General features: G+C 41.7%; 1 protein-coding gene across 3 annotated transcripts in view; it reads left to right on the top strand.

The window, feature by feature from the left end:
• LOC132845553 (NEDD4-like E3 ubiquitin-protein ligase WWP1) overlaps window positions 1–16,510 on the top strand; it is a 49,719-nt gene that overhangs the window by 24,321 nt on the left and 8,888 nt on the right. For 2 of the 3 annotated variants that reach the window (XM_060869601.1, XM_060869603.1), the window contains exons 3-14: window positions 488–578; window positions 1,834–1,975; window positions 5,828–5,952; window positions 6,384–6,524; window positions 6,676–6,739; window positions 9,646–9,806; window positions 10,746–11,103; window positions 11,293–11,388; window positions 12,708–12,882; window positions 13,473–13,527; window positions 15,701–15,785; window positions 15,905–16,033. In XM_060869601.1, coding sequence (XP_060725584.1) covers window positions 509–578; window positions 1,834–1,975; window positions 5,828–5,952; window positions 6,384–6,524; window positions 6,676–6,739; window positions 9,646–9,806; window positions 10,746–11,103; window positions 11,293–11,388; window positions 12,708–12,882; window positions 13,473–13,527; window positions 15,701–15,785; window positions 15,905–16,033 — 1,601 coding nt within the window. In that variant the 5' untranslated portion in view covers window positions 488–508. The remainder of the gene's footprint in view (window positions 1–487; window positions 579–1,833; window positions 1,976–5,827; window positions 5,953–6,383; window positions 6,525–6,675; window positions 6,740–9,645; window positions 9,807–10,745; window positions 11,104–11,292; window positions 11,389–12,707; window positions 12,883–13,472; window positions 13,528–15,700; window positions 15,786–15,904; window positions 16,034–16,510) is intronic. The other variant, XM_060869604.1, reaches the window with a different exon arrangement.

Here is a 16,510-nt window from a genome sequence, read left to right as displayed (position 1 = left end):
CTCGTTTGACCTTCTTGCAATCTTCTGACCTCCGTCATCTTCTCTCAGACCTGCTAGAAATGTAGTTTTACTTGATTTGACGTTGACAAAGTTACTTCGAACCTTTTTAATCACGTCTACATGCCAAACATTTTGTGCCTCATCTTCATGAAAGTCATCTACTGTCTGTGTTGAACCTCCATGATGATTTAAATTCATTCCTCTTTGTCTCCGTCTCATCCTCCGACTCTGACTCGCTCCCTCCGTCTTTGTCTCTCTCTGATGTAATGTTGGTTTTTTTAAACTCTCTAAAGTGCAGCAGTAAAGCTTCTTTAATTGCAGCTATTTTTCTCTGATTGTAGTGCAGCACTACAGATGATGTGTGTGTGTGTGTGTGTGTGTGTGTGTGCGTGTGCGTGCCTTTCCTCTTTCTTTATCTGTCTGTTACTCCCTCCCTCCCTCCGTCCATCTTTCTTTCCCATGCATAATTAATGTTTTGAAATTGTAGGCTTCCACGTCTGTGTATGACATGGCCACGGCCCCATCCAGATCAGACTGTCGCAATAACCACGGAAGGACATCTCAGCTCCATGCCATCGGTAAGAACGAGGGATCTGTACATGTGACCGTAACAACAGAAGGAGTCTTGCAAGAAATAATCACTAGAGTTAACCAGGGAAATATTTCCAGTGCATCAATGCATACCGGACCTCACTGTGGAGAACAAATTGAGACTAAATTGAACAAAGAAATTCCAACAGGTTTACCGTAATTTTGCTAATGCTTCTTTCCTACCCAATCTTATGTTAATGAGTTAAATCACAGTCACCCACAAAATTTCACAAACGGAAGGCTAAACGGTGAAAGACTGAAAACATCAGCTTCTACGTTATCTAATGTGGATGTGGTAGTTTAGTGGTTAAGGTGTTGGACCACTAATCAGATGGTTGTGAGCTCAAATCCCAGGTCTACCAAGCTGCCACTGCTGGGCCCCTGAGCAAGGCCCTTAAACCCTCAATTGCTCAGTTGTATAAAATGTAAGTCCCTTTGTATAAGGGCTTCTGCCGATTCCTGTAACTGCAAGCACACGTTAAAGGTGGGGTGCACGATGTTTAAGAAATGCTTCAGAAAACTGAGTCGGGCCGACAAACAAAACAAACGTCTAGCCAATGAGCAGAAAGGGGCGTGTTTTGTCAATATGCGGCGGAGAGAGCGTTCAGTGCGCATGTCTGACATTAGCCAAAAGCGATTGAAACATTGACATGGCGGATAAAAACAAAACGTGAAAAAAGGCTTACGATAAGGCAAGAAGCAGGAACCGTGTTAATATATTTTCCAGCGCTGGAGAGAACTGAACCTCGTCTTCCGTGTGAAACGGAGCTAAAACTTTCACAGTACAACACGCAGTACTACAAAAACACATTTGTATTACCATAGTATTACTCACTGGGTTCATTTATTGATAAAAATATCCCCTCGGCCAGCCGCCCCAACAGGTTCCGCCATAATAGTTGCCTGGGTTACGTATGTATGTGTGGGGCGGAGCTATCAATACAGGGGTGACACCCATTTGGGTTAGGTGCATGTTTGTTTTGGTGATTTCAAATGTCAACATGGGCTTTCAAACATCGTGCACCCCACCTTTAAGATTTACGCCTTCTACAGGGCGACAATACTTTTGTCCTAAATGAAGAGCTTGGATTGTGTGTCTTAATTTGTTTGTTCGCAAAGAAAGCTCTGTGAAGACACTGTCAAGGTTTGAATGGAAGATCTCGAGTGTCCTGCACTTTATTTCAGTAAAGTGTCATTTTGAAACTTGGTCCATTTTTTTTTTTTCTTTTCTTTTCTTTTCAGTTTCATGTGCCAAACTCAAGCGGAAGAAGAACTGGTTCGGTGCAGCGGCCATTTACGTGGAGGTGACGGCGGAAGGAGAGAGCAGGAAGACGACCAAGTCTCACAATCCCTCCAGTCCCAAGTGGGACGATCGCCTCACCCTGTAAGACTCGTTCCTTTTTTTTTTTTCCATCATCCAATCATCCATTAGCAAAGAAGAGCAGCTTAAGTCCATACATTTACAAATTTCACATCAATTTCATTCCTGATGAGCAGAGATTTAGTTCAGTTTAATTGTATAGCGCTTTTTAACAATTGACATCATCTCAAAGCAGCTTTACAGAAGTCTGAAACAATAAAAACCTCTATAACGTCTGTCCCTAATGTGCAAGTCTGAGGCAATGTAAAACTCCCTGAGATGATATGAGGAAGAAACCTCGAGACGAACCAGACTCAGAAGGGAACCCATCCTCATTTGGGTGACACTGGACTGTAAATAATGTCACTTGTTTACGTCTAGGGACACGTCAGGACAAAGAGACCTGACGGAACCACGTTCGTTTTGTCGGTTATCCTAACGCTGTAGTGAAAATAGTCGCCTCAAAGCTGACTTTATTTCTGAACAAGAGCAGTTTGCCTACACGTTATCATGTTTACATTTTTTTTAAATACCATTTATAATTAAGTCTTTTTGCCAGAGATCAAAAAATATATATGCCTGTTTTGTAACGTAACACTCCACGGTGGTGGTTAATGGCTCATATGAATTTCTCACTTTACCTATGCCCCTTTTCACCAGAAGGAACCGGGTTTGATCTGAGAAAAAAGTTAGGACACTGTATGCCCTAATAGCTAGTGTTTTTTTTTATATATATATGAGTATATATATGAATTTATTTATATATTTTATAACTAAATTTATTATAATATATAAATAAATGTAAGTTTTCATTATTATTATTATTATTATTATTATTATTATTATTATTATTATTATTATTATTATTATGTAGTCTTTGATATCAAGCCCATTATTGCTCTCTGCTCTCCAAGTCTTCATGTTCATAAGCAGCTAAAATGTGAAGCTGCTATCGTCAACCACTAAAATTCTCTGTAAGGTTAGTAACAGAGGGGAAAACACATCTCACAACTGTCCTGACTCATTTTAGATCAGACGTGCCGAGATAAAATCATTCATTTGTTTATACTGACTGGAAACGGTCAGTATTTCTATTTTGCTGGAAGAATGAAACGCCAGTGTACTGGAATAAAGGGACAAAGTTGAAAGGAATTTCTCACTGAATGAAGATTCCTTCTCTAAAGAAGTTTAAATGATTATATTCATAGAGGAAATAATAGAGGAAATAATCCACTTATCACAGGTTGGATGTAGAGACTCCACCCAGGGGTTTTTCTCCATAACAGTGCGTGCGATCGTGTTTAATTTCTTTACCCATTCAGCAGCTCTGTGGAACAACCTTTAATAGCGTTCGTCACACTCGATCGAATCGATGGCGGAAGAAATGCTGCATACACACACCTCCACCCGCTGCGAATGAAATCCTGCACGGCTGCACACTGCTTCTGGCACGGCGACGCTGCACTTGTCAGCCAGGGAGGGGGCTGTCAGGAATTTTGCAAGTCATCTATATCGTGTCGAGGTCTCGGTTTGGTGTAGAATATTTAATCCGGCACTTGACAGAGGACTGAAAAAGTCTGTGCACTTGTTTGGAGGGAGAGAACACCGCAGTGTGTTTGGTGTTCGGGGACTTAACACATTGCTGGTGCATCATGGGAGATGGGTTTGTGTATATCAGGTGTGTGATGGGTTTGCAATGCCGTGCACTCTGAACTTTCAGTATCCAGGAAGAGAACACGTGCAGTATTTAGGATGGTATAACAATCTACCAAAAGCTTCCTATGGGGATTTGGCGTCGGTTGTTTTTATATGAGAGTTAACGAGAAAGAGAGAGATTTAAATAGAGAGATGGAGAGAATGTGTGTGAGAGAGGAAAAAGAGAATGTTTGTGTGTGAGAGAGAGAGAAATTTGTGAGCGAGTGAGGGGAAAAGATAGAGGGAGATTTAAAGAGAGAGATGGAGAGAGAGAAGGTGTGTGTGAGCGCGAGAGAAGAAGAAAGAGAGAATGTGTATGAGTAAGTGAGCTACAGAATGTATGTGTGCGAATGAGAAAAAGAGAAAATGTTTGAGAGCGTCAGGAGAGAGAGAATGTGTGTGAGTGAGGAAAAAGAATGTTTGTGTGTGTGTGAGAGAGAGAGAGAGAGAGAGAGAGAGAGAGAGAGAATGTGAGCGAGTTAGAGAGAAAGAGAATGTATGTGTGAAAGAGAGAAATTTGTGAGCGAGTGAGGGGGGAAAAGAGAGAGAGAGCGTGTGAGAGTGAGGAAAAGAGAGAATGTGTGTGCGCGTGAAAGTGTGTGTGTGTGTATTTCAGCGAGAAAGAGAGAGAGAGAGAGAGAGGACATTGATGGATGCTGTAACTCCAGGCTCTGTGTGACTGCTGATTGAGCTAATGGTGGAGAATGAGAGTGAGATGATGGAGGGAATCGGAGAGCGTGCCGACATTTAGGCAAAGCCCCTGTGTGCAGAATACTAACTGACACACTCATCTGCAGAGATCAGGGAGGGAGGGAGGGAAGGAGGGAGACTCAGCCAGCCGGAGAGACATGGTTTGTCCTTCTGACTGCTTTTAGAGGTGTTCGGTCAGACATGATGGTAGTTAACGCAGTGCGCTCTGAGTCCATGAGGTTCAAGCAGATTTCAGGCTGAAAAAAGAGTCAGCGTGAATTCCCTGCCTCCGCCTCTCACCTGTGAGTCACACGTCTCTGGAGCCTGGCGTTAAACTCGAACATGGACTCTGTGTGTGTGTGTGTGTGAATGAATTAGCAAGACTGGCTCCAGTCAGAGTCACGTGAAATAAATTCTGAGTGGTCTTTGGTCTCTGAGTGTTTTCACATTTCTCCTTACATTACTCCTTCGCCACAGCGAATCATCAGTTTCCACCTAACTCTATCCTCACCATCCTCTACTCTCACACCAATTACCTTCATGTCCTCATTTAACACATCCATATATCTCCTCTTTGACCTTCCTCTTGACATCTTACCTGGCAGCTCCATCTCCAACATCCTTCTACCAATATCTCCAAAACAGCCAACCTGAGCCGTCCCTCTGATGCGCTCGTTCCTCATCCTGTCCATCCTCGTCACTCCTAAAGAGAACCTCAACATCCTCATCTCTTCTACCTCCATCTCTGCCACTACTGTCTTTTTCTGATTTACATTTATAAATAATCTCTCTCTCTCTCGCTCTCTTGGTTTTGGTGGAGGACAAGATTTACTTTCTGTAGTGTCTGGTAGGGGAAATGTAGAAAGTTAATTCCCCCGTCAAAGGATGTGATGGGGGGGGAAAATGTAGGGAATTATTTTTTTTCCGTTTGTGTTCCGTGAATCCCGTGTGAGTCGGGCTTCTGAGTTGTGCCAGCTCCTGTCTTCACTTTATTTTATCAGCTCCCTTTGCTGCCTGAGGCTGAAACATAAAATTGGAAAATACTCATAAAATGAAGGTGTTTTTTTAATGGTTTTTCTTTTGCATTTCCTTTCATTCAAGCTTCTCATTCTGATATGTCTTTTTTTTTTGTGGGTGTGTCTGTGGGTGTGTCTGTGGGTGTGTCTGTGGGTGTGTCTGTGGGTGTGTCTGTGGGTGTGTCTGTGGGTGTGTCTGTGGGTGTGTCTGTCTGTGGGTGTGTCTGTCTGTGGGTGTGTCTGTCTGTCTGTGTGTGTCTGTCTGTCTGTGTGTGTCTGTCTGTCTGTCTGTGTGTGTGTCTGTCTGTCTGTGTGTGTGTCTGTGTGTGTCTGTGTGTGTGTCTGTGTGTGTCTGTGTGTGTGTGTCTGTGTGTGTGTGTGTCTGTGTGTGTGTGTCTGTGTGTGTGTGTCTGTGTGTGTGTCTGTGTGTGTGTGTCTGTGTGTGTGTGTCTGTGCCCCGTGTGTGTGTGTGTAGGAATGTAACGCCACACTCACAGTTGGAGTTTAAAGTATGGACCCATCACACTTTAAAGGCAGATGCTCTGCTAGGGAAAGCCACTCTGGACCTGCACCAAGCCCTGGAGCAACACGACAGGAAACGTACGAGTTTTACACACACACACATACACAATGTCCCCATACTGCTTTTTCCTGTTAGAGCATGACTACAGCAATGACTGACTAGGGGTTTTGAAATCAGACCCGCTCTGTAAATTCAGTGTGATCTGGGTTCACAATACAAGACATAAGCTGCAGCACAACATGCTGATCCTCGATCTCTTTGTAGCTTGTAAATACTCGCTTCTCTGAGTTCCAGGAGAATCATTTTCAAGTAAAGATTCTTGAGTGAATTCAAAAATGTTTCTATTACACACACACACACACACACACACACACCTACGAACTCAAACACCCGCACCCAACAGACCCAGATGTAAAATTTTGACCTTTACGCTATCTCGAAGACAACTATTCCGTTATCAGTGAGATATGATGTATATCATGTGTCCATGTCGTCTGTGCGAACGTAGTTGAAAACGTAAAGGAGGTGCTGAAGCTGACTCTGGAGAATAAAAATGGCGTGATGACCTCCGGAGAGCTCACGGTCATCCTGGACGGTCTCGCCGTCGACCAGGAACCTCTACACAACGGAAACGCCGCCACTACGACCAGTTAGTACAACCTGCTCTTCTCTTACTGTCTCATTATCACCAATATTCCAATTCCACATGTCGTTTAAAGTAAACGTTTAAATAAACCGCATTTGGTGTCTCTCCCTCTCTCTCTCTCTCTCTCTCTCTCTCTCTCTCTCTCTTCCGAAAGAAGTTCAGCAGAACGGAGATGCCATTCATGAGAACGGGGAAGAAAACGCCAGAGCTCAGGACTGGTAAGGAAGACATCATATGCTCAGAGATACCATTTCAGATTATTTTAAATGGTTAAATCAAATTGTTTAGTTATTCCGACAATACAATTTTTGCCCAAAGTGTACAGTGTGAAAAGATTGGTATTAGAATGTCACAGGTAGAATGTCAAATGCTGATGGAAAACATGCTGGAGTGAAGAGGAGACCGGTTTATTTTTTACAGTTATAATCTAGTCAGTTATAGTCTACTAGTATAGTCTAGTAAAAAAAATTAGTGGAAGCTGGGTATCATAGATCAACTACACAACATGGTTCAGATCTAAAGATGTCCAGACGCCAAGCCAAACAGCATTACAGAACATAAACATAATACAAAAAGTTTATTGTTGCGTCAGTCAGCTGTACGATCTGGTCTTTATTAGCGATCATTTGAAGACTTTTGAAGACAAGAAGGAATTAGTGTTGAGTCTGTGGTGAACTTGTGCCCCTTTTCCACCAAAAAGAACCGGGTGCTGGTTCAGAGCTAGCACTAGTGCTGGTTCAAAGTTGGTTCCACTGGCGAACCTTCTAAGAACCGGTTTGCCTTTCCATCGGTTAGAGAGCATCACAGTGTCGAGTCTGATGTCACTGTATACGTGTCACGTTACACAGCAATGTTAATGCAGCAGCGGCAAACACAAACACATCAACAATGGCGGATGTTGCTTTACTGTTAATGCTCATGGCTTTGTGAACCTACATTGGAATCCAAACGCGGCGAATCCAACGTGTACGTGCAGCTCCGTGTAATCTGTATAAACGGAGGTTGTTATCGAGAAAGTACATAACGTTATTTTATCATTAACACAGAAAAAGCTAGCCTTAGCATGTAGCTACCTACTATCATGTGTGCTGATAATTGATCATATTGCGGTAAAGTAAAAGTGTATTAAACATTGGTATACTTAAGGTACATTATCTAACAGTAGCTCCGCCCACAGCCCCTGACGTAAGCGGTTCTTAAGTCTAGACCAGCGGCGTTTTGGTGCTACTTAAGAACCACTTTTCCTGGTTCAGAGCCGGTGCTTTGGCTGTCGAAAAAGAAAGAACTGGTTCTAAATTAGGCTCTGAACCAGCACTTAAACTGCCTCGGTGGAAAAGGGGCAAAAGTTTGTGTTGACACAAACTATTTCCTGTCTAGTGTCACCCCCCACACGCCCCCTCACAAAATTAATATTTTAAAATGAATTTAAAACTTTAAATATGTTTGTTTGTTTTTTATTTTTATTCTTATTTCTCTCTTCTGTTTCTATACTTCTGTAAAGTTGCTTTGTGACCATGTGAATTGACATAAAATAAATTGAATTGAATTATTATACAAAATGAATATTAATACAAATATTCAAGATTAACATTAGACACAATTCGACGTGTTTGTATTTATCCCAGTGAGCAAGCCTGAGGTGACGGAGGAGCACTTTATGTAGAACTGTGATACTTATTTCTGTGTTTACATTTTTCTGTGTAAGGCACCAGTTATTTTATGACTATAAAATCCCCTTGGCTTTATATTATGATCTGGATATCCAGGATTAATGGTTAATCCCGGGAAATGTATGTGCAGTGTGGAACGGGAAGCAAGATAACCCAGGATTTTTAGTTATTTTATTGGTTTTAATAATGGCCCAGGATATTAAAGTGTGTAAGCCCTAAAAAAGTTTTAATACACACATTTTTCACCTTATCTAGCTGGCTTTGCTGTTCGAGGCAGAAAAAAACCGCTGTCTCCTGATGTACGTCGTTCTGCCGTGACTAAATTTGTCCTTGTCCTGTGAGAATGCATCACTGCAACTTTTTTCCCCCTCCGCCCTTGTGGGTTTTTTTCAGAGCTGAACTCCTCTTTTCCTCTGAAATCGGGAATCCGAGGCAGCATGATGATTCATGTATTTCCTCTTTAGTCAGACACTGGCAAACCAGCTGATTCTAGCACACGTTGTCAGCGTTACACAATCCTACACCTAGTGGCAGGGGCTCCACACGTCCTCCAAGGCTTTCAAGCTGCTTCAGAGGAGCTGCTCAGATTTGCTTACTCTCAAGTGGAGGTGCTTTAAGTTGCAAAGCTCTTGTGTGCTGTGGTGAGAATCTGAAGAACAAGGGCAGATGTTTACTCAGCAGAACTTCCTGTTCCACCCCATTGTCATTTCCTGCCAAAGTGGCAGACCTCACGCACCTCCACCCTGCCGCCGAAACATCTCCACTTTGGATGAGACCATTAGCAGGATGGCCTGAGGCTTTTTGTCCCACCATCTGCTAGGAGTGAGAGTGTGCGTGTATGAGTGTGTGTGTGTGGAGTGAGAGAGAGTATGTGCGCTAGAGGGGGTGTGTGTGCGTGTGAGGGGGTGTGTGTGCGCGTGGGGGGAAGCATGTGCGCCAAAAAAAACTCTCTGAGAAGGGATTTTGTTCTTAAAAACCGCAGCATCATCACTACAGTTATTTGTACATGACTATGAATAAGCATTCTGTAAAGACACAGTGACCGCTTCCAGTTAACCGTCATGGTCACCGTCCTCCTCCAGTGTCCTTTATAACAATGAGCTCCGTGTCACAGTCGTGTGTGTCATTAATGCCCTCTTTTCTCCTACTTTCCTTTCATTTATTAGGCCGACAGAACAGATGTCTCACTCATATCTTATCAGCTTTTTGTCTCATTAAGAAGAGTTTTATTAGCTGACGTGATTCCCCTTGATTGTGTAAGAGCAGGTTTTTATTTCCTGATGCAGTGACGAGTTTTTCCCATGCAAAAGTTGTTAGAAAATTCTGACATTAGAGAAACCTTCTGTAGAACATCTCAAAGAAATGCTTAGAGATTCCAGTATTCAGCAGTATGTCATGACTACTCAAGCGTAAGAACTACTGATTTGTGTGTGTGTGTGTGTGGCATCCTGCAGCTCGGTGAACGGAGTGGAAAGCGAAGCCCCGTCCACCTCCTCTGGCAACAGCGATGGCAGCACTGCCCCTGTTGTCAACGGCGACGTGGAGTCCACACCCACACACCAGACAGCTTCGTCTACCACGCACCCTGCCGACAGAAGCGTGCCAAGTGCGACTGGTGAGTCATGCATGTTGTGATGCCATCTGGGACAGAGGCCACGGTCTTCCGTGAAGGTCCGTAATTATTCTTTAATCTTAACACGGGGATTTATTTTCACAAAAGCAGCCGATACGCTTCGGCTCGCTACTCAAGCGCGGACAGACGCAGAGACTAAAAGACATTGAAATGAAATGAATTTTCTCTACGAATCTCCATAATACAGCCAATACAACACTTAAGTAGATGATTAACTGGAGTTCTTTTAATGTTGGTGCCTAATCTGTTCGTGTTCAGGAAAGTAAAAAGAAAGAAAGAGAAAAAGAAATGAATAAATAAATAAAACTTGCAAGCAGTATTTTACCTTGCAAAAAAAAAACAAAAAACTGTATGCTTTGTTATACGCAACTCTATACTCAAAATGCGTTGCATTAAAACAGCCACCAGTTGGTCCAGCAGCAGGATCACACGCTCCTGGGTTCGATTCCCGGGCAGGACGCTAACCCAGCCACTGAAGAGTTAACCCTCAGTGCCGGTCCCGAGCCTGGATAAAAATGGGAGGGTTGCATCAGGAAGAGCATCCGGCGTAAAGCCTGTGCCAGATCTAATATGCGGACCACGTGATCTTCTGTGGCGACCCCTGAACAGGAAGCAGCCGAAAGAGGAAAAAAAATAATAATGTTGCATTAAAACGTGCGCCACCTTATAAAGTAGATGAGCAACAGCATCATGGTTTGTTGGCCTGCAGTAACAGTATCGGTATCCCAGATAAGGCCAATACTTTTGTAGGAAAATATAATCACTTTTACTGTGGACGAATCTCCATCTCGCTTCATTAGATCTTCCATTAAGAGCGATTAGATTTTCCACTTTGAACATTTCTTTTCTCTTAATGATTTTCCTCATTGTGAATTGTTGTAGAATCTTGACTAGAATCTTTCTCCTCCCATCTTCCTGCAGTCAATGGGGAGAACTCTGTGGATGCTGCTTCAGAAGAGCTGGTGCTGCCCCCTGCTGGTGGGACCGAGGAAGAAAACGACCCTTCCTCGATTCTCTCTTTAACCTCCAACTCCTCTCCACACCAGCCTGCAGTCGAATCCTCCAGCACACAGCCCAGCACCGATGCTGCCTCCTCTTTGCCCTCTTCATCGTCTGCACCCAGTCAGGCAGTAGCTGCTGATGGTGGTGGCGGTGCGGCTGCTGCTTCGTCCTCCAGCTCCGCAGCAGACGCTGCTTCAGGCACCAGCACAGTCACAGACGCAGCCAAACCTCGACAGCAGCAACCCAACGTCAGCACTTCAGACCCCTTGCCCTCAGGGTAATCCACAGTCATGATCATCACAACACAAACATTAGACAATTGTGCTACGTGTTATGGAATAATAACACTAATAACTCTGGCATTAAAGCACTAAACTAGAAACAGATAAAAATACAGTGAGTCGTTTTTTAATACGTTTATGACAGATTCCTCAGTGTTGGTTCTGTCCACGTTTCGTCCCTGTAGGTGGGAACAGAGGAAGGACCCGCACGGCCGAACCTACTACGTCGATCACAATACGAGAACCACAACGTGGGAACGACCGCAGCCGCTGCCCCCAGGGTGAGTCCCAGACGTTGCCCCAGCTCTCAGGATGATTAAGGGGGTTTTCACATTTGCCTCATTTCAGATATTTTAAGTGGATTCTGAGCTTTTCTGCTACAATCTGGGTCTTAACACTCTGAACGAATCCCCTCCAGAAAAAGTGAACTGCTCGAGATATTGAGGGAATCGGTGGCTCGCTGATGTTTGCAGACAGGATTATATAAGGAACAACTCGTACACTCGTACAACGTCTATCTGAAAAGACGAAAGGATCGAAATTAAAACTAAATACAAGACCGTATTCCACTTTACTACAAACTGTTGTATAAAGGACATGGTTTATGTGGGCATGTGGTAGCCTAGTGGTTAAGGTCTAGGGCTACCAATCGGAAGGTTGTGAGTTCGATGCCACTCTTGGGCCCCTGAGCAAGGCCCTTAACCCTCAATTGCTCAGTTGTATAGATATGAAATAATGTAAGTCGCTCTGGATAAGGGCGTCTGCCAAATGCTGTAAATGTAATTTACATTAACATTATTTCCTGTTCGGTGTCACCCAAATGAGGATGAGGTTCACTTCTGAATCTGGTTCCTCTTAAGGTTTCTTCCTCATATCATATCAGGGAGTTTTTCCTCAGGCTTGTTCACGAAGGATAAATAGTAACTTAATTTCAAATTTTTACATCTTTATTCTGTTTCTATACTTATATAAAGTTTCTTTGAGACAATGTGAATTGTTGGATTATAATTCTAAAATTACAAAAGCCATTCTAATTAGATATCGTGAGTAAAGCCTGTCTCTTTGAGGCGCTGTGATCGACAGCCAGGTCCAGACTACCTCGTTCAGCTGGTCTCGGACCTGTTGTTTTAGTACAGATCCTCAACCGGATCGCCGTGTTCATATACATCTAAACAAACTGAACTAATGGAGAGAACAGACCAGGTTCATCAAACAAGACCGGTGTAAAAAAGGCCCTTAAGCTGCGCTCATGATCAAGTGGGAACTGGTAGTTTCTGATTTCCCAGTAGGATGGATCCGTTTGAGCTTCTCACTTCTAACTCGCTTAACACGGTGATTTACTTTTGATCCAGACTTTTAAGTTTCTATTGAAATTCTTAAATTCTGCCTCAAACTTTCTGCAAAACATTCCGACCGAACTGCTCTTTCTGCCCGTGTTAAACGATTTAAAGCGCTAACTAAACAACTCTTTCAATTCCGGGTAACTGACAGTCAGTATTTTATTTCCGACTTCAGATCACATCACATCAACACCCTTAATGTGAGCAGCAGGTTTCTAAATTTGAAAACCCTCTTGCAAACCTTGCTTATGTTTCTACAGCTGGGAAAGGCGAGTGGATACCCGTGGCCGGATCTACTACGTAGACCACAACACGCGGACCACCACGTGGCAGCGGCCGACCATGGAGTCGGTGCGTAACTTCGAGCAGTGGCAGTCCCAGAGAAGCCAGCTACAGGGAGCTATGCACCAGTTCAACCAGAGATACCTCTACTCGGTACAGTGGCCATGTTCTACAGGCTTGCTCGTTAGAAATGAATAGTATCTTTGTATCTGTTTCTATACTTCTGTACACATTTACATTCATGACATTTATATCATTTATACAGCTAAGCTATTGAGCGTTAAGGGCCTTACTCAGGGGCCCATTAGTGGCAGCTTGGTGGCCCTTGTATAAAGCTGCTTTGAGACAATGGCAGTTGTTATATCGTGCTAAACAAATAAATTGATTTGAAATACACACACACACACACACACACACCACTGCTGCTGTTTTACACTTCCAGCAGCTTGTTTACCCATCAGCATGCTTTGAAAAATTAAGATCAGTCTCTACAACTCCACCTCTTTGCACTTCCACAACAATGAAGTCTTGCCCTTTGAAATGCGCAGTAACTCACTGGGCCTTTAACATACTGATTAATCTCATCTCCTTCTGATGATGGTGATTAGCTTATTTAAGCTAGAGGGCGTATATATTCTAACCATCGACAATGCAGACAAACAACAAGGGCTTTAGTTCTTCTAGCATTCACAGATTCTCTCTCTTCTGCTCTCACCATGCTTTTGTTCCTGCTCCGGAGACAGGCTTCAATGATGTCTGCAGAAAACGACCCCCTGGGTCCACTACCTCCTGGTTGGGGTAAGTCAGTGTACATGTTATATCGTACAGATTTGTTGATGAACAGTTCAGGTACCAGGCTCATCATCAAACGTGTACAGATATCTTCATCTTCTTTATTGCAGCTTTTTTATTTCTTTGGTGTCTTTTTTTTTTTCTTTTTTTAGCTTGATTTATTTCTATAACTATTGAGCTTTGGATCTAAACTTGTTTTATTTCATATTACCAATCATGATTAATAACGCTTTGTGGGATCGTGTTAGTGTTAATTTTGTCACCTATTTTTAATTTAGTCTTAGTCTTAGTCTTGTGCCAAATGTCCTTGTTAGTTTTAGTCATATTTAGTCATTCACACATCTTTTTTTTGTTAGTCAAGTTTTAGTCGACTAAAAGTCTCGTCATTTTAGTCTAGTTTTAGTCAAAAGAAAACTCAAGGTATCTTAGTCAAGTTTTAGTCGACTAAAAGTCTTTTAATTTTAGTCTAGTTTTAGTCAAAAAATTGTAGTCTTTTTTAAAATAACACATTATTACTGAGATTATTACTGATAAACATTTCAGTAAAAAAAGTGTTTCACATCTCAAACATTGCTTAAATGTCATAAATACCTGACAAAATACACTTGTTGAATGATTTTTGTTGAATGTTAAACGTGTCTGGTTTTCAATGTCTGATTTAGGAGACACATTCACAAATGATTAACCTGTTCTGAAGAGAATTTTACTTTAACCAACACAATTCAAAAGCTGGAGCCCAACAGACTCCGACTGACAACTTAAGTTACAAAGGTTTTTAAAACTGTTTTGGTCGCCTTGTGTCTCATGTTTCTGTTCAAATCAGAAATAAAATAAATCTACTCAGAAAAACTGAAAAGAATAGTCCTACTTTACTGTGGGCCTAAAATACAACCTATTTACAAGTCCGCGAATCACAAAAGTATCAGTGAGAAGTTGAGAACACTCGTTTAAACAGTGCATACACTCGAACTTGACCGCACATCACATTTTTTACTTTATTGATACTGCTTTTAATCGTAATGCAAAGACCGGTCATCGGGACATAAGCTGTCATGTACAATAAAAGAGCCTGTGCAGCGACAGGAAATATAATTTAACACAAAAAGCTGCCTAGACGTTGGACTTTTTGGTTTTTTTTGAGCGGCGTGTGGACGAATTCTTTCTACACACACACTAAACAGCGCAAAGCCGCGAACTCGTTGTGAATATTTTAAAGGCGTAACAGCTGATGAAAAAGCAGAGACAATTGTAGACGAAAACGAAGAGAGATTTTATCTTAGTTTTTATTTTATACAAAACATTTTCGTCTCGTCTTTTTTCGTCAACAATAATGCATGTTAATTTAGTCTTAGTCAGCGTTTTTGGACAGTGGTGCGGTCTCGTCATCGTCTCGTCTTAGTCATGAAAAAAAAAAGTTGTTGACGAACATATATCGTCTCGTCTGACGAAATTAACACTAGATCGCGTGCAAAATACAATAAAAAACGCACAATTCAAAATGGCCGACATGGGACAGCAAGGATGGCGTCATTCGACTTCACGAGATCTAAAGTTTCAATCCACAATTTTATGATTTTAGGACACATTATACAAGTTATAAGCAAAAAAGAAAAATATCTTTTTCTTATCACATGACCAGCAGGTGTCTCCAAATCCGATCATGTTCTCTCGGTTTCTCTGGCGTTTATAAGACTCACAATTTGGTGACGTTTTTCCTAAAGGTTGCAGAGATGTAAGGTTTGTTTTGATCTGGTCCGACACGAAATTTTAGGGCACGGCGATGATAATAATATTATATACAGTATAATAATTAGGGGTTTTATAAGTACTTTAAGTCTGAAGTGCTGAAACCTTGTTTTTTAAATGAATAATGAATATTATTATAATTGTTTATATTTTAAAGGGTTGGAATGCAAAGTGATTAAAGCATAATTGTTAAAATAATTATAGTAGTAATAAAAATTCCTACATTATTATTATTATTATTATTATTATTATTATTATTATTATTATTTAACAATTATGCTTTAAGCACTTTGCACTTGAACCCTTAAAAATATAACAGTGATGATAACAATATTCATTCAGCAACGACAGGGTTTCAGCACTGAACCCTATTTAAACGGAACGGGTCTTATTTTTGCCGCATCATTTCATCCCCTCCTCGTTCATCCCTCAGAGAGACGCGTGGATTCAAACGATCGAGTGTATTTCGTCAATCACAACACAAAGACCACGCAGTGGGAAGACCCTCGAACTCAAGGGTAACTTCTCATCTCTGTTTCTTCACCCTTACGCTCCTGCACCATATGCAGGGTTTGGTTTATTTATCTGTCGCATTTGGATATTCTTCATCATCATCCTTATCTTTGTTGGTGTGCAGGCTGCAGAATGAGGATCCTCTGCCCGAAGGCTGGGAGATTCGTTACACGAGAGAAGGTGTGCGTTACTTCGTAGATCACAACACTCGCACCACGACGTTCAGTGACCCAAGAACCGGCAAGTCCTCAGTGTGAGTACACGTCTACGCTCTCCTTTAGTATGTAATGTGCTGTTGATGGGGATCACGATGGATTAGACTGTTTTCGTTTGTAAAACTAAACTCGGATTTGTATCGACTAATTTCTAACTTCTAAAATTTTTATTTTCTAAAGCTAGCAGCATCACATTAAGTGCTTTTAGATGTCGTCGACTGGGTCACGACTTGTAGTAAATAAGTCGTAGTATAGTGATAGAGTTAATAACGACGGTTAGTAAATAAGTCAGTGTTCCGTTTGAGACGATATTATAGTGTAGTTGGGACACAGTTAAATATTAAATAAATAAATTAAATAAACTTTTTTTTCCTCTCCATCTGCATGTCGTACTCTGTACGTATGTGTATGTGACAAATAAAATTTGATTTGATCTTTAAATTATATGTGGTCTGAGACAACGGTGTAAAACCTTCTTTGTTTATTTATTTATTTATTTATTATTATTATTATTA

The sequence above is a fragment of the Tachysurus vachellii genome, chromosome 5, assembly GCF_030014155.1.
Source record: "Tachysurus vachellii isolate PV-2020 chromosome 5, HZAU_Pvac_v1, whole genome shotgun sequence".
Classification (NCBI taxonomy): domain Eukaryota; kingdom Metazoa; phylum Chordata; class Actinopteri; order Siluriformes; family Bagridae; genus Tachysurus; species Tachysurus vachellii.
This window is presented reverse-complemented; position numbering and strand designations above follow the sequence as displayed.